At 42.4% G+C, this 22,416-nt stretch overlaps 2 protein-coding genes across 2 annotated transcripts in view; both read right to left on the minus strand.

The window, feature by feature from the left end:
* Positions 1-317: 317 nt before the first annotated feature.
* Positions 318-4,534, minus strand: C3H20orf204 (chromosome 3 C20orf204 homolog). The gene is made up of 7 exons (XM_036749889.1): positions 4,509-4,534; positions 4,202-4,358; positions 3,718-3,891; positions 1,381-1,524; positions 1,124-1,201; positions 781-951; positions 318-530 (listed from the first exon to the last, which is right to left on the minus strand). Exons 1-7 carry the CDS (start codon positions 4,532-4,534, stop codon positions 318-320), a joined length of 963 nt encoding a protein of 320 aa, XP_036605784.1.
* Positions 4,535-7,565: 3,031 nt separating this feature from the next.
* Positions 7,566-22,416, minus strand: part of PRPF6 (pre-mRNA processing factor 6) — an 80,674-nt gene continuing 65,823 nt past the window's right edge. Inside the window, exons 19-21 of the mRNA XM_036751183.1 lie at positions 14,750-14,864; positions 11,047-11,173; positions 7,566-8,515 (exon numbers count right to left, since the gene is read on the minus strand). Of these exons, the coding sequence (XP_036607078.1) occupies positions 8,363-8,515; positions 11,047-11,173; positions 14,750-14,864 (395 nt within the window). The 3' untranslated portion in view covers positions 7,566-8,362. The remainder of the gene's footprint in view (positions 8,516-11,046; positions 11,174-14,749; positions 14,865-22,416) is intronic.

A 22,416-nucleotide genomic window follows, 5' to 3' on the forward strand; every position in this document is an offset into this window, starting at 1 on the left:
AAGAGTAAGAAAGGCCTGTTTAGCCTTAAAGCCCCTTCCCCCATCCCCATCCCCATCCCACCCCCCCCCCCCCCCCGCCCCAGCCCCAGGACTCCCTGGCGCCGAAGTGAAGAAAGAGAGAATTTTCCTTTCCACCCTCCCGCCCACACATCCAGCCACTTATGGAAAACATTGGTATAAAGAGGGAAGACATGGTAGGGGGAAGACATAGGGCCGACCCTTCCCTTTCTCCAGCGCAGAAATCCCTTGAGACTGAGGCCCGGGAGACGAAAGAGGACACACCACGGACCTCCCCACCCCCATCCCCTTCCTTCCCTCTAGTAGCTCCCGGCGACCGAAGCCAAGGAGCGCAGAGAAAACAATTTCTCCCAGCAGGCAGCCAAGTGTTCCACGGCTCCCAACAGACGCTGTCTCTGGTCCCGACCCCGACTCCGACCCGGGGCAAGGGCCGGTTCCAGGTTCAGCTCTGGCTCCATCGCCGGGCCCCGCTTCCGCTCCTGCCACTCCTGACTCAGCCGCTTCTGGCTTCGCTGACAGTGGGGACAGTGACAAGGAGAGGGTCAGCGGGACCCCCTGGTGCCCCCCTTCTCCCAACCCTCATCCCTGTCCTACATGCAGCCCCACACTGCTGTTCTCCGGAAAAATCGCGGGCAAAGCCATGAGGGATCCCTGTCCAGATGACCCTTTGAGGGACAAGAAGGCTCCTCACAAGTTAACTGCGACCTCTGCTCTGAGTGGAGAAGGTCCCTCCTGGGTTAGGAGTGAGGGGCGGGGACGGACCTGATGCAAAGTGCCGCAGTACTCGCGAGTCACTGCCTCAGTGTGCATGGCCACCGTCCACACAGCCTTCTCCAGGGCTCCGCGGCGGCGTCCGGGTCGGGCCCCGGTTCCTGCCACTGCCTTGCGCAGAGCCCGGCCCATGGATGAGATAGACATCAAGATGCGGTGCTCCTGGGGGGCAAGGAGAAAGAGACTGTAGCTCCAGCGGTCTAGTTTCGCCCCCGTCAACCCTGCTCCGCCCCTGCTCCCGCATTCCGGCCCCAGTCCGGAAAGAGTCCCAACTCTTTTCAAACAGATGGGGTGGGGCAAGAACCATTCTCTGAGAAGGGGTCCATCCAGTTACCTTTTCTGCCCGGCAGGAGGCGCCTCCTGCTCGCCCTCGTCCCCGGCGCCTGAGAGCCCCGGTGCCCGTCAAGTTTTTCTGGATCAAATCAAAGAAGGAACTTGGGCAGTGACCTTGCCTCCTCCCCAACAGGCCTGATTAGGGCGTTCTTGCTACTGCCTCTATCCCATTCCCACCCACCCCCCGGTCGCAAGTACTGCTCCCACACCCCATAGCCCTCCCCCAAAAAAGCCCGCCCTGGAGGGGTCTCCCCTCACCACCGCCTGCAGCTCTTCAAAGATGACGGCGCGGTAATGCCGAAGCACGTCGGGCACGTTGCAGTCCCGGCGCCTGCCACCGCGCCCTAGAGCCGAGCCCAGTATAGCCAGGAGCAGCACACAGAAAGCAGGCTTGGCAAGCACCTGGGTGGAAGCGAGGTCTCGGGGTTCATAAAGGGCGTGATCAAGGCCCCAGCACCAGCCACCTGGAAGAACTGGCCACTTCTCTGACCTCACCCCCTCCCACCACCACCCTCCATCTCTCCAGGTGGGGCCCAGCACCACCAGTGGACCATCTCACCATGTTCATGCACCATTCCACTCAGGCATACCTCCCCAGTCATAGCATCCTGCACCCTCTCATCCAGCCCCTGAAAATTGACGGTGACAGCCCCCCCACACCCTGCAGCTCTGGGAGAATTTGAAGGGTGGTAGTGATGAAGTCACTTGCTTGTGCACTTCTCTTAATGCCTTGTAAGTGCAAGAAGTCACTAGAACAATGTATGCAAGTATACATTCATGGTAGTGTTCTTCAGCTGCCATTGCCCCCTCTCCCCAAATCATTATTCTCTCTTTTCTGAAAAGTGGGATCCAATTGAGTCCTCTGCTAAGATGCTGTTCGGTTGCCTCTCCATGATCCACTTATTATTATTATTATTTATGGATTAACATAAAATACCAGCCCTCCTGGACCACAGAATAAAAACCGGAAACATGCTGGAAACTCATAAGGTAGCTTGGAGTCTGGATACATTGTACCCTGTGAATTACCATGCTACACCAGACTGCCACAGCTTGAAAAATGGAGATCCGGGTGCACTTTTCAGGGCCAAATAGAATAATCAGCTCCCCCAGGATCTCCTCCCAACACTCCACCTCCAACCAGAACATCTGAGAAACATCTTTCTCCTGAGTCTCTTCTAAATTGGTCTCCCGACCTACCAGTAACTCAACTTTTCAGTTATTACAGGCATTGGAGGTCACATATGCCCCAAGGAGGAGTTGAGAGTCGAAATCAGGGATCAAGAAAGTTACTATTAGGATCTAAATGGGTCTCTTCAGGCTTCTCCAGGACACATTAGTTTGTGTCAAGACCAAGAGCACAAGCAGCAAGTGGGTGAGTAGTAGTTTGGGTGATGGGGAAAGAACATTTTTGAGTGAATGCCTTGGTGAATGAGAGGGCAGGTAGGTTGGAAAGATTTGGTCAGTGGGAGTGAGTAAGTGGGTGAGTGGATGGATGTTTCTGGTCCTCCGTAGAGAAGTTAAACCCTGCTCAAGCACACAAGTTCATTCAGATTCTCTGGAGAAATCATGTTAGGACAATTAGATAAGGTTTCCCACAAGAAAGTAGGCAAGAACAGGACATCTGCCTAGAGGGGGCACATTGAAATGCTTCCTGAAAGCAAAGTGCTGGATAAGGTGACTTTTGATGGACAGCCTCTGTCTCAGTGAGATCCTTCTGAGGCTCTAGCCTGTTAGATAGAACAGGTTTCTTTCATGAGGGACACTAGACCTTGACAGCCTGTTACATATAGGAGAGGGAAAAGGAATACAGCCAGGTCCAGGTTCTTTGTTCAACCCACCCAGAGGGAGGCACTCAGTCGTTAGGGGCAGCCCCAGTGGATTCCAAGGGTATAGTCTGGTTCTGTGGGTGCCTTTTCTTTGTGCACCGAAATTATGTACTCCCTACACCTCAACACAGACATATATATACACATGCATCTCTAGAGGCTGGAGGCACTTTACATTCCCCCTCCAAACCCACCAGGCTCTACTGTATACTGTTTGCACTGTACCCTGGAGCCCAGAGAATCCAGTCCAAGAGAGGATCTGAGTCTGTACCCAACCCCCTCTTCTCCCCTGCAAGACCTTCCACAAGCCAATTTGTTAGCCAGGAAAGGGGCCCTGGGGCTCCTGCTGGGTTATGGGAATCATTGCAGGGAGTTTCCCGAAGGGTAACAGGAAAAAAAATTTAAAACTGACTAGTATTAAAGGCAATCTATTTCTCCCAATTCACCCCAATTTCCTCAAACCTGTTTTTTGGGACTGATCCACCAAGAAGTATACTCTGGCCACAAACACATTAACCTGGGGTGCTTATAAGGGCTATCAACTCCGAAACCTCATCCAGAGTCCACCTTTTCTCTAGGCTGCATCACAGTGTCCCAAAGTTCCAGCTAGCGGTCCTTTTCTTCAGACTCCCCCAGTCACGGTTTCCTTCCTCTTCCTACTCGGACCTATTAGCCTGATTCCCCAACCTCAACCCAGCCCCCTTCCTTCAAGACCCATTCCAAGGCCCTCACCACCCCCCAAACCTCAGATGGGGTCCCCGCTCACCATTGGGCTCTCTAGGAGCCGGGTCTCCCTCAGGGCCCCCCACTCAGGCAGAGCAACCTTGAAGCATGATCCCCGCAGGACCCTGCTCAGGAGGGGGTCCCTACCCCAGCCTCCTTTCAAGCTGAGGTCCCGAAGCTCAGTCGCTCCCCCTTGGGCTGATGACTGCCAGACGCCCTAAAAGTGCCCAAGGCTCTTCTGCATTTGAAGTTGGCTCCACCAGGCGATAGGGGATCGAGAGGGAGGGAGTGAAAGGGGGAGGGAAGGGAAGGGGAGGAGAGGGGAGCACTTCGGAACTGCCAGTCCTCCCCTCTCCGCCTCTTCATATCCTGTCTCATCAAGTCTTTCAGGCAGATGATCAATTAACCAGCCTTCTGCACCGCCTCCCTCAGCCAAGATCCCCTTCAGAGGGCCTTCAGTTCTTGATTAAACTGTTATCGGCCAAAAGGAAAAAAGACACATTACGGAAGCAACGTGTTGGTCTGACGGGTCGGTGCGAGTTCAGCGAAGGTAGGGAAGAACCCAAGGCATCTTTAGCTTGGTCTGTCTGGAAGCAGAAAGAACTCAATAGCACAAGCCTATGCTCATCGCAGCAAAGGCCAACTCCGTGAGGCTCTCGCTGTCTCCGCAGCACCCCCGACAAACTAATCAAGAACAAATAACCTTAAGAGTCAGGGAAGTCAGAGCCGCAAAACACTCTCGAAGCTGAAACCCAAAGTTAAATTTCCCAGGGCCATTTGCCACATACCGATCACCACCAAGCAGGGAAAAGCTCAAATTTAGGCTGCGCTTACCAGCCATTCCAAGAGCTCAGCTGCATGGGGCACTAGGGAAATTGAGGACAGGGCTCTGTGGGGTGAGTCCAGCACCAAACTTTCCTCCTGGCCCCAATTAGAAGTCCAAAGCCACATTCTGTTTTCTTCCTTTTCTGATGAGACCTGCGACTTGACTTGCTGAGGGCTTCCAGGACAGTGAAATCAGAGGCTTGTAACCTGTGGCTCTCTGACTGAGGTGCTACCCAGTCCCAATTTTCCCAGAAAAACCCTAAGGGTCATATTCCTGCTATCCTGGCTGCTGCTGCTGCTGCTTTGGGGTTCTGTAAAATGGCTGTTTCCTATCTCCTATTAAGAAAGATTGGGCTTTCATGCATTTCATCCCCTATAACTCAATGGAAAGCTTTCTCCCAAAAGACTCATTTTCTGCTGATTACAAGAAAGCAAGCAAAGCAAGAATTCATCTGCTTCCCTAAGCAACCAATGCCAGACAATGTGAATGTGACCTGACACCATCCAGTCCTGTCATGTCCTAGCAGCTTTGACCCAGCTCCCTGACGCGGGGACTTCCAGAGACCACTGTGGGAGAAGTTTGTTGCCAACCAGGGAGCACTTTGCTTCTCCACTGAATCTAGCATTCCAGGCCAGCCTCTGGCCTGTACCTAATTCCTGGCAGCCGCCCACTCCTCCAAACTCAAAGCCTATTTGAATAAATGGGGGTGGGGAAGAGGTCTCTTGGCTTGCTCATCATGGTGACTTCATTTCTCCAGGTTACATTAAAAAGACCATGATGAAAGACCTGTCCTTGAGTGCACAGAGATAGCTAACACCGAACAGAGCAGTTGTTTTTGTTTCTCATTTCTCTATGGATTATCCACTTTCAGGGAATTATGAAGGAGTTAGAAATGGAATCCCACTAGCTATAAATTCAACGTGCAATTGCAAACACCAGGTTTCAAATTCAAAGATATGTACTCTTCAGGAAGCTATGTATTTCTCAACAAGAGTATGTAGTCTGCCAGAGAAGTAAACATCTCAGCTGTTATACATCTTTTCTTTTTCCTTGGGTCACCTATGATATTTATCCTTTCCTTCAGTTACCATTTCAGGCTAGGGATAACTATGAAGTTATATACTATTGAAGAGAGCCCAGAGCAAGCTCGATGAAGGGTAAGCAGAGATGACTGAACAGTCTAAAAAGAGAGTATAGCAGAAAAGAATCTGTAGAACTGAACTCGCCTTTTTCGAGCTAACAGTTGAAGTTAAAAGTTCAGTTTTCCATTGTTTCTAGAAATGCTGGTAATTTCAAAAGTCAATAGCAAGTAATCAGAACAGTGTTATGTAGTCTAACTATCTCAATATTTTTTATGAAAACAGCACTAAATAATAGAGAGGAAACTCAAATGTGATTTAGGGGGGCTGAGGGGGGACACACAGGACACATCTTAAATGAACCATGTGCAATGGGGAACAGATCTGAATAATTTTCTCACCAAGTACCCTGCTGTGGGTCACCACCTGAGGAAACAGGAGGCTTTCCCCTCGACTATGGATTTCTTTGTTTCTGTAAATTTATCTCTATAATCACTTAATGTACACTTGGTGGTGTGTGCACAGGGCCTCCAGAGAGGAAAGGATATTTCTAAATGAAATGAAAACATAAGTGAAACCTGGAAGTATGTACTACCACTCCCTACATATTAAACCATCATGGATTAAATCATCTCAACATTGGGAGGAAGGAAAGAATTCCAAAGCATTTAGAGATAAACTAACCAAGAGATGTAACTCTATGCTCTCTATATAAGCAATTGAAATGAAAAACATCAAACTGCTCATTCATGGAGTTACATCTACATAATCAACAAGGACCAATTACATCCTTTGATCACATAAAATATTTTATATAACAATGTGTTTTCCCTACCCAGCTCCCCAAAGGTAACACAAGGGGGCGATTAAACTGGCTTCTGGAATTCCACATATAAAATCGTGCATATAGATTAGGATAATGGGCCTCAATGTCTACTGCAGTGCTTCATATACTAAAAGTTTAATAAATGTTTGTTGAAAAATGATCATCACTCACATTCAACTCATCCTTGAAGAAATAAGCAGATTACTTTTCCATGGAAAATAGTGCAGTTGAGGATTTTGTTTTTGTAGAGTCAAGAAGGTTGGGGGACTAGTCAGCCATTATTTATAATCACATTCCTCAAGTTTTACTAATAAGGCCTTTAGAAAATAACATCACAGGCAGTACCTTCCTCACATACCAAGAACAAGTCTCCCCAGGAAGGAATTGTCATTTCTCAGGACAACATGTGATTGGCAATTCTCCCTAGCAACTTGCCATTGTGCTACAAAATCAGTTTCACATCTTAGTCTTTTTTTTCCTTATCCCGACCATCATAAAGTTCTCTTGGCAAATTAAAGATACTTCAATCAAGATAATGTAACTTTTCCACCATTTTTAGTATCCTGGCAAAATGAGAAATGTAAAATCAAGATTAAATTCTCAATCCTCAATTAGATCATCTCTTTACATTCCCCTAAGCTGGACAGTCTGTACTTTTCAATGTCATAGAGTAATTTCATAAAGAAACACAGAATAGTCACAAAACTGGTTAGTTTCAATGCCTATGTACTTTCTGTATAGCTCATAAGACACAGAGGTCAGTGTCTCCAAATGTCCCAAAACACTATTCCTTTCCTCTCCTCCAGACAGAATTATTGTTTATCATCACAACATACATAATGAAAAGATTCAGTCTTCTCAAGTAACCTACTTTGTGTGTTTAGCAAAGAGGGCAAGGCATTTCTGCTGGGTAAATGCCAATTACATGTAAAAAAAAAATCACCTGTAAAAATGAAAAAAGCTTCTTGCTGATGGGTAAAGAACATATTCCCAAGGCAGGCCACGTCTGACAGCACCAGATAAGAAAAGTAGACATCAACAGGGCTTGGCTTCCCTTTTTCTTCTGTTCCAGGTCTAGAGGGGCCAAGGGAACTGTTACCTTGGACTGTGGCTAGAAACCTGTATCCTCATGTAATCCTGGGGGGAAGCCATGCACACAATTCACTGAACACCTAACTGCTTTTTATTATAGTTCTTTGAAGCAACATACTTTAAGACGTCAAATTTGGATTATATTTGCTCAACGAATGAAATAACTATACATTCTCTCTCTCATGTTTGTGCTCTCTGTCTCTCTCTCTCTCACACACACACACACACACACACACACACACACACACACACTTTTCCCATACAGGCTGTACTTACTTTGTATTAAAGCAAATTACAGTGAATTTAATTCTACGTAAGGAATACAAGGAGGCTAAGAAGGCCAAACCCTATTTTCTCCCAAACATAACATTAATTTAAAGATTCAAATGGCATAGCAACATTGTTCGTTTGTTTCTTCCCCAGTGAGTTCTCCACAGTCTTGGTGAGTGACAGCTTCTCAGTCCATGTCTACCTAGGGCAAACTTGAGTCATCTATGACAAACTTCTACGGAGAAAACTCAGGCCTAGACAAACCCAAAAAATGGAAATGAAAGCAGAATAGCCTAGTGAAGAACAATCCAATAACAAATGATAGGTTACTAAACCTGACACACAGATTTTAAAAAAAGATTTAATTAAATTTAAAGAACAAGCCAACTCTTTTAAGGAGATTGCTTGCCCAGCACATCAGCACTCAGAATCCTAGTGTCTCAAAGACCAGTCCTCATGGTAAGCACATTTCATCTCAAAAGCATCTTCAGCACAGCTACTGGGAAGCCTTCCTTCACCTCCCTCCTTCTGCACTTTGGATAGCAAGACAACACTACTTTCTCCAGGGCAGTGACAAGAATGGATAGAGCAACAGCTAGAAGGTGTTTTTAATCTTGGCTGCTACAAGCACAAGGATCTCCCCAATCTTTTTCTGCCAATTCTCAATGTCCTTGGACACTTCACACCACAGTTCCCCGTGGCGGGGCTCCGCATTCTCACAGCGCTTCTTGACTTCTTCCTGCTGTTCCTAGAAGAGGAAACCAAAACAGCACTTTAATCAAGCATCTATCTGCTTTCATCTGGAGGGAATCAACTCCAAGGTCCCCATATATTTACTCTATTTCAAACCTCAGCACAAGAAGTCAAGGCATGTGACAACATTTCAGTTCATAAAGGCTGTGTTGTATAATTAAGGGCCAATGAGTTTCCAGCAACAAGGAGATCAAATGTTAATCAGTGACAGAGTAAAGAAATATACTTAAGTTTAGCCCTATTTATTTTCAGTCTGACAATTAACAATGGTCATCTACTATGTTGAAGGGCAACTGAAGCAAGAATAGTATAAAAAAGCAAATAGTCCTAGAGTCCTTTGCAGTAAACTATGGAGTACATGTTTTGTTTCATTCTGTTATTTGAGGGAGGTGGGGGGTGGGTGGGAGGAATGCATTTGGAAGTTTAGCCAAGTATTCATCTATGTTTAGCTCAGGTTGAACCAAGTCTACCTTCCCTACATTTAAATCACCCGAGCATGTGTGTAAACAGCTGAGGCAAGTGTTAGGTGGAAAGAAGTCATTCAGGATTAAAAATTCACCACAGATAATGGGATAATCAACGTGCGGATGACAGAGTTGACTCTACTGTTTATTCTTGAAATCAAACATTTTCTTCACCAGCACACAGTCCAATGGGCAAGTGGCAGGTGGGAGAGAGGAAACTGTACGTCTTATATGTGTGTGTGTATGTGTATATATGTGTGTATGTGTGTATATATGTAAAATATATGTAAAAATCCTAGGGAGTTCTTCACACTCATGACTCTTAGCACAGCCTGGGCTACCTCGTCACAAACACAAAGACGCATCTGAGATGATTTCTTTTGGGGAAGGATCACGCTAACCCTCCCAGTGGGAGAGGGTGTCAAACACTTCCTAGCTGTGTGACTCCGGACAAATCACTTAACCCGTCTGCCTCCGTTTTCTCAACTGTAAAATGGGAATAATAATAATAGCATCTACAGATAATATCTGTAAAAGGCTTAGTCCAGTCCCTGGCACACTGTAGGGGCCTAATCAATGCTCGCTTCATCTTCCCACACTATCCCCTCCCTGAGGATCCATCTCTAGAAGGAGACTAGCTCGGCATCTTGGACCCCTTCCAAGCCAGATTTTGAAGGCATTTAACAGGAAGAGAAAAGCTGAGTTTTTTTTTTTAGCTAAAGGAGTTTACAGTCAGCTTGAGGTTCATCTCGGATGACAAGTTTTTCCCTAATATTCTTCCTGTAATGATGGTAGTAGACAACTTGCTGTCCTAGAAAAACATCTGGAGTGGCTTATCTTTCCCAAGGTAGATAGAGCATCAGCACAGAAGGATGCAACATGACTAGAAGTAACATAGGCCAGAAACTCCACCACGTGCTGTAATGTGTCCCAACTGCACAGCTCCTGTGGTGCCCAAGCCTCTGCTAAGCAGCCAGACTCATTCTTCTCATTAAAAGTACCCCCAGAGCTTAGGTCAAAGAAAACTTCAACCTGGTTAGGACCCAACAGATTTCCACACTAGGGTGCTATACTATTACCATTGCCCACAGATCCAGGTCACAAATTAACAGCCTCAGAATTTCCAACTTTTGGACTACAGAATGGAGTTCTTAACCTTTTTTTTTGTATCAAGGACTTCTTTAGAAGTTTAGTGAAACCTATGGACCCCTTCACGGAATAATGTTTTTAAATGCATAAAATAAAATACATAGGATTACAAAGGAAATCAGTTATATTGAACTAGTTATTTTAAAATATTTTAATGCAAAATGAAAATATTTAAATAAATTTAATTTTAAAAATTTTTTATAAAAGTTCATAGACCCAAAGTTAAGAATCCCTGGCTTATAATATAGTCCTCATGTTTTGGGGTTTTTTTTTGAGAGATTCCTTAGCAATCATTTAACAGTTTACTGTCAGTCCAAAACTGCTTATAACTTATTTGTCTTATAGTTTTGGAGTCAATGGCTGAAAAACAGATATAGATTCAAAACAGATTGTTAGGATATTTAATCTACTTATGTATGTAAAACATTTTATATTTTACATTTCAGTCATTACTATAGAAGGCCATTCCTTTTCTCTCATTTGAAAAAAAAAAAGAAAATCATGATCTAATTAGCAGTCTCTAAGAACTGGTAATTAGAAGGCAAGAGCTCATATTACTGAAGAGAAGGCTGTTCAGAAGCCCACCCTCCAGTAAATTCAAGTAGTATTCATAACACACCCCAAATCACAGAGTGTTAAAGAGACAGACGGGAACTCAGAGATCCTCTAGATTCTCTCATTTTACAGAAGAGAAAATAAGTCAAGAGATGAAATGATTTGCCCAAGGCCACAAAGCAGAACCAGGCCCAGAGCCCAGATCTCCCAACTTTAAGTACTCCAGTGCCCTCCTACTACACAATCTCACATCACTTCATCCTTTCACCTCAAGCTAGAGAACAGAAATGGGAAGATAAGGGAGGAACTGAAGAGCAGAGCAGCTATCTAGAAACTGTTATTAGAAAAGCTTCCTTACCTCTGTACCATGCTGTAATTCAAACTTGTAGAAGAAAGCCCAGGCATCCCCCAGGTCAGAGTCAATCTTTACAGTTCGGTGGAACCACTCCCTGGCCTTGGTGATCTTACGTTCACTCCAGAACAGTCTATGGCAGAGAACAGAAAGAAGAGTGAGCTGGACATCATTTCCAGCACATGCTCATCTGGTGACCACAAGGTTGTATAAGACCAACGGGGTTATGTACTCCAAGCAGGAGAGTACTACAAGCTCTGAGACAGGAAAAAACCTAGCTTCATTTTTAAAGACAGGGGAATCTGCATTCTCTCTGGGTTAACAGCTATAATTTTCAGAAAATTCTTCACTCTGTCTAGACAAACTTCCTCAAAACACAAGAGCTAGATTTTCAAATCCTAATGAATGGTCATTTTCCCAAAGGTCAGATAATGAAAATACAAAGATGAATACTCATAACTGCATTAAATTCATATTACCAAGGAAGGGACAAAAATAAATTTTTATGGAAATTAACCTCAGTTAAGGGACTTCCTGGATGTTCCTGCCTTGCCTAGTCTAAAACAGGGCCATGAACACTCCACTCATTCCGCTAAAGATAGAAATTTCTTCGGAAGAAAGCTGATGCTGTCTATTAACGCCAAGAAACACATCACATTTATGAAATCTTTTAGACTAAAGTTCCCAAAGGGTCTTCTTTATCTCCTATTCTGTACCTGCAAAACCCTATTTGTCACCCAACTACACAACTACAAGAATTGTAAAGAAAAAAAAAGGAGAAAAAAATGAAAAAGAATTGTAAACTAGGGTGCTAAGACAACAGGGAGTTTGAATTATGTTTACTAAAATTCAAAAATTTAGTCTCTAGATTAAGCCATAACCAGCTACAAATCAAGATCCGACTGCACTACAGTCTTGTTAGTCACAGGTTCAAAGGGACACCACATCAAAGAAAATTCGGTGTGAACCTTAAAGCCACTAACCCCAGTCAGATGGGGGACCACTACAGTTATATCCATGTCCAGGGCAGGTCTAATTTAATTTTCCCTCTCTAGCTATAGCTACCACTGTGCAAATATTTTATGGGCTTGGTTTCTGCACATCAAACAGGGCTCAATTATGCCAGTCAATTTCTTATGAATAAGGTGACTGTTTTGGTTGGTACAAGTTACTAAATGGTATAATTTCATGGCCTGATAACATGATTGTTTTTTAAGCCTTATGGTTCTGTTAATTGCTTAGTGTTAGATAAACTGTGATTTAAAGAGCATGAACCCTGATAACAGAGATACAAAATACCAGCATGGGAACAGCTAGGAGTAACTTATTTACTTTAACCAAAGCCTTTTACAAGGCTGTTATAGTTATCCCTATCAGACTGTCATATATGAAAGTCATTAGAGGCGGTAGAAGCACATGAGCTGGATTTAGTTGTATAATTAAAGAGGTACAAATTGGACCAAGAGGGGGTCTGGAAAAAGTCTTTTCCTTTGCTGACTAAACTAAACTTGTCACATTATCTGTCAGTCCCCTGGCAGCCCATAGTGCTAAAGCCACTAGAGCCTGTGGGGCCTCATTTGCTTTGGCTTGGAGAGATTGTGAAAGAGCTGGACACTAATTTCCAGTCCTCATCTAATAAACGCTTTTGGCACTAAAGAGAAAAATGAGCAATAGAGCAGTTGGCTCTGCTCACTGCAAACCAAAGCCAGTCATGCTCTGGAATAGAAGCCATTAGAAAGTCACTGCGGGGGCCAGGAGGAAGCAGGGGGCAAACCTTACTTACCAAAGGAAACTTCAGTTCAAATAAATAGGACCTGACCAGTTTTTAAACACGCTAAGAGGAAGAAATAGGGAAAGGGGAATTTTCATCAAGCCTAATTTCAACATCAGTATATGCTACTTCAGTCTTTCAAGTAAATTATATCAAGCAAATGAGAGGCTAGGGTCAAATTTATGACACATAAACATCTCCCTGGAAGAGTACAGGCCACCAACCTAATGCAAACAAGTGTATCTGTGCTGAAGAGTTACTTGCTACTCAAAAGTTTTCTAGACAAAGTATTGTAAGGAGCTTTGTATGCGTTGTAACTAAGTCCCTATCTCAGAATATAAAATGGGCAAAGTAACAGGAGCTGTATTACTAGAAGGAAGAGTGGAGTAGGACAATTTAGCTATCTGACTCCCTAAAGAGATAGAAACTTTAAAGGGAATTAGAGATCCTTCTAGAAGAAGATATTCATAGACTATTGGACAACCAGAGTCATGCTTCCAAGATGCCTAATGAGCTTTAGTCAGGGAAAAACCAGCCAAACCCCCAAAGAGAACGTATAGCCTTCCTACAATACGAAAAAAGACCTACTCAGAAAACATATTCCATGTACATTTCGGGGAGGAGGTAAGGAGAAAACACTTAGAAAGAAGTTCTTTCCACACACCCTGCTTAACTTAATAAAAATAAAAGGCCTGCATCATGAAGATTAAGGCAGTTCTGAATCTTCTTTATCATGGACTAATCACAAAGAGTATGAGGACTAAGGATAAAAGAGAAAAATAGTCGCACTCAGAGAATAACTTAAAGAGAAACTAAAGAATTTTCTTCCCTGGGGAATTTATGCTACTAAAATGCCTGTAACTGTCCAGGGATGATTAACAAAAATCATTATCTGATTAGATGAAGGGAACTGGAAAAGATCACCAAAATTACATATTAAAAATAAAGCCCCACAACAAAGCACACATCACTCTAAATGAGCAGGCAGGTTCTAGGAATCTATAATCTTGAACTAGAAGGCACTCATCAATCATCAAATCCAATTCATATCACCACCACCACCCCAAACTGCTAATATGAACACACCTGACAAGGAGTCATCCAGTATAAGGGTTCCTGAAGACCTCCAATGAGGGGATACCCACTATCCCCTAAATCAGGTCATTCCACTTTGGGATAGGTCTTACTGTTATAGGCATTTTTCCCTTGACATTAAGCCTAAATTTGCCTCCTTCCAACTTCCATCCAGTTTTGTACGCTAGGGCCAAGCAAAACAAATCTAATCCCTCTTCTACTTGACAGCCTTGACATAATTAAAGACAGGTATTATGTCCACCCTCTTTCTCCCCCTTAGCCCTTTCTTCTTCAGGCTAAATAACCCCAGGTCCTCCTAGCTACCCTCCAATGGCATAAACTTGAAACTTATGTTGCATTAAAAACAGAAATTTCTTGGAAGAAAACCAATGCTGTCCATTAATGCCAACAAATCTATAATGTATATGAAATTTTTGGGACTAAAGTTCTCAAAAGGTCTTTATCTCCAGTTCTGCATCTGAAAAACCCTATTTGGCACCCAACTACGTTAATTCAAGAATTGTAAAGAACAATAAAGAAAAAAAAAGAATTGGTAAACTGAGATGCTAAGACAACAATACTTATATTGCTAACCCTTTCTTCTTAAGGCTAAATAAACCCAGTTCCTCCTACCTATCTTCCAATGGCACAAGTTTGAAGCCTCTCAACAATCTAGTTGTCACCTTTGGGATGTTCTACAGAGTTCTATCAATGTCCTTTCTAGAATATGAGGCAAAGAACTGAATACAATATTTCAGATGTTGTCTCACCATAATGAGACTATCACTTCTTTATGCCTGAAACCTACACCTCTCTTAATACAGCCACATAGCATAAAAACATACAAAAGGAAGAGTTACTCACTTAGCCACAGCGAGTAGGACGTGGGGGTCATGTTCACACTTCTTTAGGGCATCTACACTCTTGGTCTTCCTCTGGGGTCTTGCCTCAAGGAAAATTGCTTCTGACCACAAGATGCCTAAAATTCAAACAAAAAGAATACAACCATTGATTATCTCAGGGATCCAACTCCTAATTTTAAAGGTTTCATGACGAAAAATCTATTTAAAATAAATGTAATATTCCCCAACCAGAAATCCATAAGCAAATGTACTTGATCCTAAAATTTTGCATCCTCTGAACTGCTGATGTATGTAACAATCTGGCATACTTACGTAAGTAACATCAATCAATAAACATTTATTAAGTGCCTACTGTGAGCCAGGCAATCTGCTAAGTTATAAAGAGGCAAAAAACAGTCTGTGCCTTCAAGGAGCTTACAATCTGATGGGGCAGAAAGTATGCAAAAAATATGTATACAAAAAAAAAGCTACATGCAAGACAAACAGGAAATAATCAACAGAAGGGAGGCATTAGAATTAAGAGGGGCTGGTGAAAGCTTCTAGTAAAAGATGAGATTTTCGTTGGGACTTAAAGGAAACAAGGAAGGTCAGCAGTCAGAGCAGAAGAGGAAGAGCATTCTAGGCATAGGGGACAGCTAGAGAAAATTCCTAGAACTGAGAGATGGAGTGCCTCATTCCTAGAACAGCCAGGAGGCCAGAGTCACTAGATCAGAAGAGTAAGATGAAAGAAGACATTCTCCTACCATTCCATGATAGCAGTGGGATGGAAGGGCTTTGAATGCCAAACAGAGCATTTTGTATTTGATCCTGGAGGGGCTAGGAAGTCACTGGAGTTTATTGGTTGGGGCAGGAGAGAGACCCCTTCAGGTGGAGGTCATGACCTGTGCTTTAGGAAAGTCACTTTAGTGGCTGAATGCATTAGAGTGGGGAGAGACTTGAGGCAGGCAGACCCACCGGCAGGCTACTGAAATTATTCAGGTGTGAGGTGATAAGGGCCTTCATCAGAGTGATGGTAGTGTCAAAGGAGAGGAATGAGCTTATTCAGGAGATGTTACAAAGGGGAAATTGATAGACGTTGGCATCAGTTGGATATGGAAAGTCAGAGAGTGAGGAATCCAGGATGACTTCTAGGTTGTGAACCCAAAAGACTAGGAAGATGGTTTTTCCCTCTACTGTAATAGAGGAGAAAGATAACAAGTTCCATTTTGGACATACTGAGTTTAAGATGTCTACTGTACATTCAGTTAAGAGGTATCTTAAAGGCAGTTGAAGATGTAAGCCTTGAAGTCAGCAGAGAGTTTGGGCAGCACAGGTAGAACTGAGAATCATTAGCACAGAGATGATAAATAAATCCATGGAAGATGAGATCACACCCAGAGGGACACTTCCAGTTAGAGGGCATGATCTGGAAAGGCATCCAACAAAGAGGAGATGTCAAATAGGCAAAATTTAGAAGCTTAAAGTTTATTTCAAAGAAAAAGTCCTTTTTGCTGATTGGAAAGTATATAAATTCAAGAAGACATGAAATCACCCTATTTTCCCTTCCTGAGGCTAAGAATTTATTTCAAAGAAAAAGTATCACCTTAGAGAGTGACAAAGACAATCTCTGTCATCTAAAAATACACAGTATGAAAACAAAAGCTTAAATGTAAACAATGTATGACATAGTAGAGAGCACCGACTAAAGAATTTGAGGGTTTAAATCTGTGCTGACACTAGCTGTATGACCTAGAGCAAATAAATTGCTTAAATAGTTCTAAGTGTCAGTTTCCTCATTTTAGGATCATAAGGTTCAGAGCTGGTAAGGAATGCAAGGAACAGGGGCAAAGTGAGGCTAAGCAACTTGTGAAAAGCCAGTGAGTTAGTAAGAAGCAAAGCTAGGACACAAACTCAGGTTTTCTGCCTCCGAACACAGTATTCTTTTTACTACATTGTATGCCAATATACACTTTGTAAAGTTTAAAGTGTTATATGAACATGAATTAAGACATTTAATGGAACATGGGCCCAGCTAGGTGGTTTTGCAAGTACAGATTCCTACTCTGACACTGAAAGATCTGAGATTTCTGTGGTATGGCCACTCCCCTCCACACCTTCACATTATCTATAAAAGTTTTGTTCTGTTTTTTAATACTTTGCTTTAATCATCCACAATATGCCTTCTTAACCTCCCGAATCCCAACCCCAAAATAATAATACAAGAAAACAAAAACCTATTACAATCATGTATAGTCAATCAAAGCAAAATTTCCACATTGGCCATGCCCAAAAAATATTTGTCTCATCCTGCATCAATTCTTCATCTGTCAGGAAATGGGTAGCATGTTTCATCATAAGTCCTCTGGAATCCTGGTTGGTCATTATGTTGATGAGTTCAGCACAACAGTATTCCATCTCATTTATATACCATCACTTGTTCATCCATTCCTCAATTTATGGACACCCCTCCTTCAGGCTCCTATCCTTTGCCCCCTCAAGAAGAGCTAGAATTATTTTTGTACATCCTGAGAGTTTTTGTTCAAAATTATTCCCTCCCTTAATCTCCCTTTCCATCTAATTTCCCTTCCTCCCTCCTGCCCTTTTCCTCCTATTTCCCTATAGAGGAAAATGTATTTTGTACCTATGTGTATGTGTGGTAAGTGTGTATACTTCCTTCTTGGGAAGTTCAAGTATAAGTCACTGCTCTCAACCTCCTTATTTGTCTAGATGTCAGCTTATGCATATTCACTATGTGAAATAACTTTGCCTAGCACTCCTTTCCGTTCCCTCCCCTCTTTCCATTTTTCTCTTAAGATCACCAAGACATAAGAGAACCACTCTCAGACCTTGTCTAATTGGACTCCCTCTATGAACCTGAGGATGACAGGGTTCAGAAGAGATCCAGGTATCATCTCCCCATATCTGAATATAAATAGTTTATCTTTATTTAATCCTTTATCACTGTTCATTCATGTTTACCTTTTTATGTTTCTCTTCATTCCTGTGTTTAAATCAAACTGTTTCCATCACTCTGGTCTTTTCATCAGGAATGCTTGGAAGTCCTTTAAAGACTTTAAAAGCCCATTTTTTTTCCCTGTAGCATTACACTCAGTTTTGCTGGATAAGTTTTTTCTAGCTATAAGCCCACATCTTTTGCCTGGAATACTATATTTCAAGTTGCTAAACCATGTGTGACTCTGATTGTGGCTCCTTTATATCTTTTGTTACATTTTAAGTTCTTTACTGTCTCCCTCCCTCCCCATCCTGCAATAAAGAAAACTACTTAACATAGATAGATAGGTGGATAGCATCTTCCTTCACAGGTCCTTTATAGTTGATTTGAATATTTATAATAGAATAACTTAGTCATTCACACTCTTCTTGTGGTGGCAAAGAATTGGAAATCAAGGGGATGCCCATCATTTGGGGAATAGCTAAACAAATTGTGGTATATGAATGTAACGGAATACTATTGTGCTATAAGAAATGAGGAGCAGTAGTCAGGGGCGGAGACAAGATGGCACTGGAAAGCAGGGACTTGCGTGAGCTCCCCACTAGGTCCCTCCAAAAACCTATAAAAAATGGCTCTGAACAAATTCTAGAACTGCAGAACCCATAAAATAGCAGAGGAAGCAGGGATCCAGCCCAGGACAGCCTGGATGGTCACTGGATAAGGTCTATCATGCATGGAGCGGAAGGGAGCGGAGCTCAGTGTGGGCAGCGGCAGGACCAACCAGACCAGGAGTCGGGCAGAACAGGCCCTAGCACCTTGAATCAGTGGGCTGTGGCAGTTACCAGACTTCTCAACCCACAAACATCAAAGACAACAGAGAAGCTTAGTGGCAAAAGCTGCAGGGGACAGAGTGAAAGGAGTTTGTGGTTCAGCTACCACCCCAGGGGCAGTGGGGGTGGGGCAGCTACAGAACTACAGTGGCAGTTACTTCCAGCCCCAGGCCCACCTGGTGGGAGGAATTAAGTGGCAGATCAGAGCAGGAGTGCAGAGCCTGCTGAAGATCTGAGTCAGGTCCGGGTTGGCGTTTCTTAGGGAAGGAGGAGTGCTGGTGTGGCAGAGCTGGCTGTATAGAAATAGCTATGAAAACAACAGCACATCCCCTCAAGCTTGGAACAAAGTACCCTCTACTCTACAAGCAGTCACACCCTGACAAAAATCTCAAGGATCAAGTAAGTTGGCTGGGAACATGGCCAGGCATCGAAAACACAATCAGATTCAGTCAGACTTTGGAATCTTTCTTTGGTGACAAAGAAGACCAAAACATACAGCCAGAAGAAGTCAACAAAGTCAAAGAACCTACATCAAAAGCCTCCAAGAAAAATATGAATTGGTCTCAGGCCATGAAAGAGCTCAAAAAGGATTTGGAAAAGCAAGTTAGAGAAGTAGAGGAAAAATTGGGAAGAGAAATGAGAATGATGCGAGAAAACCATGAAAAACAAGTCAATGACTTGCTAAAGGAGAACCAAAAAAAAAAAAATACTGAAAAAAAATACTGAAGAAAACAACAACTTAAAAAATAGACTAACTCAAATGGCAAAAGAGCTCCAAAATGCCAATGAGGAGAAGAATGCCTTGAAAGGCAGAATTAGCCAAATGGAAAAGGAGGTCCAAAAGACCACTGAAGAAAATAGTACCTTAAAAATGAGACTGGAGCAAGTGGAAGCTAGTGACTTTATGAGAAATCGAGATATTATCAAACAGAACCAAAGGAATGAAAAAGTGGAAGACAATGTGAAATATCTCACTGGAAAAACCACTGACCTGGGAAATAGATCCAGGAGAGATAATTTAAAAATTATTGGACTACCTGAAAGCCATGATCAAAAAAAGAGCCCAGATATCATCTTTCAAGAAATTATCAAGGAGAACTGCCCTGATATTCTAGAGCCAGAGGGTAAAATAGAAATTGAAAGAATCCACCGATAGCCTCTTCAAAAAGATCCCAAAAAGAAAACTCCTAGGAATATTGTTGCCAAATTCCAGAGCTCCCAGGTCAAGGAGAAAATATTGCAAGCAGCCAGAAAGGAATAATTTGAGTATTGTGGAAAAACAATCCGGATAACACAGGATCTAGCAGCTTCTACATTAAGAGATCGAAGGGCTTGGAATACGATATTCCGGAGGTCAATGGAGCTAGGATTAAAACCAAGAATCACCTACCCAGCAAAACTGAGTATCATGCTCCAAGGCAAAATATGGACTTTCAATAAAATAGAGGACTTTCAAGCTTTCTCAGTGAAAAGACCAGAGCTGAGTAGAAAATCTGACTTTCAAACACAAGAATCAAGAGAAGCATGAAAAGGTAAACAATAAAGAGAAATCATAAGGGACTTACTAAAGTTGAACTGTTTTGTTTACATTCCTACATGGAAAGATGATGTATATGATTCATGAGACCTCAGTATCATAGTAGCTAAAAGGAATATGCATATATATATATATATGTGTATACATATATATACATATGTGTGTGTCTATGTATGTATATATGTAGATATAGAGGGCACAGGGTGCGCTGAATATGAAAGGATGATATCTAAAAAAATAAAATCCAACTAAGAGATAAGAGAGGAATATATTGAGGGAGAAAGGGAGAGACAGAATGGGGTAAACTATCTTGCATAAAAGTGGCAAGAAAAAGCGGTTCTATAGGAAGGGAAGAGGGGGCAGGTGAGGAGGAAGGAGTAAATCTTGCTCTCATCAGATCTGACCTGAGGAGGGAATACCATACATACTCAGTTGGGTATCTTACCCCGCAGGAAAGAAGGAGGAAGAAGATAAAAAAGGGGGGACAATAGAAGGGAGGGCAGATGGGGAGGAGGTAATCAAAAACAAACACTACAGAAAAGGGACAGGGTCAAGGGAGAAAATTCAGTAAAAGGGGATAGGTTAGGAAGGAGCAAAACATAGTTAATCTTTCACAACATGAGTATTGTGGAAGGGTTTTACATAATGATACGCATGTGGCCTACGTTGAATTGCTTGCCTTCTTAGGGAGGGTCAGCGGGGAGGGAAAAGGGGAGAGAATTTGGAACTCAAAGTTTTAAAAACAAATGTTCAAAAACAAAAACAGTTTTTCCATGCAACTAGGAAATTTATCTTGCCCTACAAGAGAAGAAGGGAAAGGGGGATGGGAGGGCTGACAGGGGAACGGGGCAACCAGAATATATGCCATCTTGGAGTGGGCAGGAAGGTAGAAATGCGGAGAAAATTCGTAATTCAAACTCTTGTGAAAATAAATGCTGAAAAGCAAATATATTAAATTAAATTAAAAAAAAAAAGAGATGAGGAGCAGATGGACTCCATAAGAACCTGGAGAAACTTATATGATCTGATGATGACTGAAGGGAGCAGAACCAGGAGAACATTATACACAACCACAGCCACATTGCTTCTGTGATGACTAACTTTGATAGACTTGGCTCTTCACAACAACGCAAGGTACTAAGACAGCTCCAAAAAACTCATGATAGAAAAGACTATACACATCCAGAGAAAGAGTTGCAAAGTCTGAATGCGGATTAAAGCATACTATTTGCTCTTTTTTTTTTAATTTTATTTTTGGTTTTGTTTCATCCTTCTCATGATTCATTTCATTGGTTATAATTCTTCTTTTTACAACTTGATTATTGGGAAAATAAGTTTAATGTGAAGGTATATATAGAACCTATATCAGATCACATGCCGTCTTGGGGAGGAGGACGACGAAAGGCAGGGGAACTGAGTGTTGTAAACTAAAAATAAAATAAACAATATATATATATATATATATCTTAAAAAAACTTAGTCATTCACAACTATTCTTCCAACAATATTGCTGCTACTACATACAAAATTCTCTGGTTTTGCTCATTTCACTCTTGATTATTCCATGCAAGCCTTTCCATGTTTTTCTAAGATTAACCTGCTCATCATTTCTTACAGCACAGCGGTATTCCATTACAAGCATATACCACAACTTGTTTAGCCATTTCCCAATTCCCCTCAATTTCCAGTTCTTTGCCACCACAAAGAAAGCTACTACAAATATTTTTAAAACACTGAAGTTCTTTTCCTTTTTCCTTGGTCACTTTGGGAAACAAACCTAATAGTGGTAATTCTGGATCAAAGGGTATACACAGTTTCATAACTCTTTCAGTATAATTCTAGATCACTCTCCAAAAAGGTAAGATCAGTTCACAGTTTGACCAGCAGTGTATTATTTTTTTTAATTTTTTAATGTTTTTTTTTTATTTTTAGTATACAACATTCGGTTCTACATAGTTTTGAGTTCCAGATTTTCTTCCCTCCCTTCTCCCCGCTCCCTCCCCAAGAAGGCATGGAGTCCCATATAGCTTCCACGTATAACTCTGCATTGAACTAATTTACACACTAGTCAAGTTATGGAGAAGAACTGTGATCAACGAAATGAATCATGCGAAAGAAGAAACAGGACCAAAAAAAAAACCCCAACCCAAAAACAAAAACAAGAGAGAGAAAAAGAAGAAAAAAAAAAAGGGGGGGGGGGAAGAAGAGCATGAAGTGTGCCTCAATCTGCAGTCATACTTCATAGTTCTTTCTCTGGATGTAGATGGCATTCTCCATTGTGAGTCCTTTGGAGTTGTCTTTGCACATTGTGTTTCTGAGAAGAGCAAAGTCTGTCAGGGTTAGTCCTCACAGAATCTATATATCTGTGG

Source organism: Trichosurus vulpecula, chromosome 3 (assembly GCF_011100635.1).
Source record: "Trichosurus vulpecula isolate mTriVul1 chromosome 3, mTriVul1.pri, whole genome shotgun sequence".
Classification (NCBI taxonomy): domain Eukaryota; kingdom Metazoa; phylum Chordata; class Mammalia; order Diprotodontia; family Phalangeridae; genus Trichosurus; species Trichosurus vulpecula.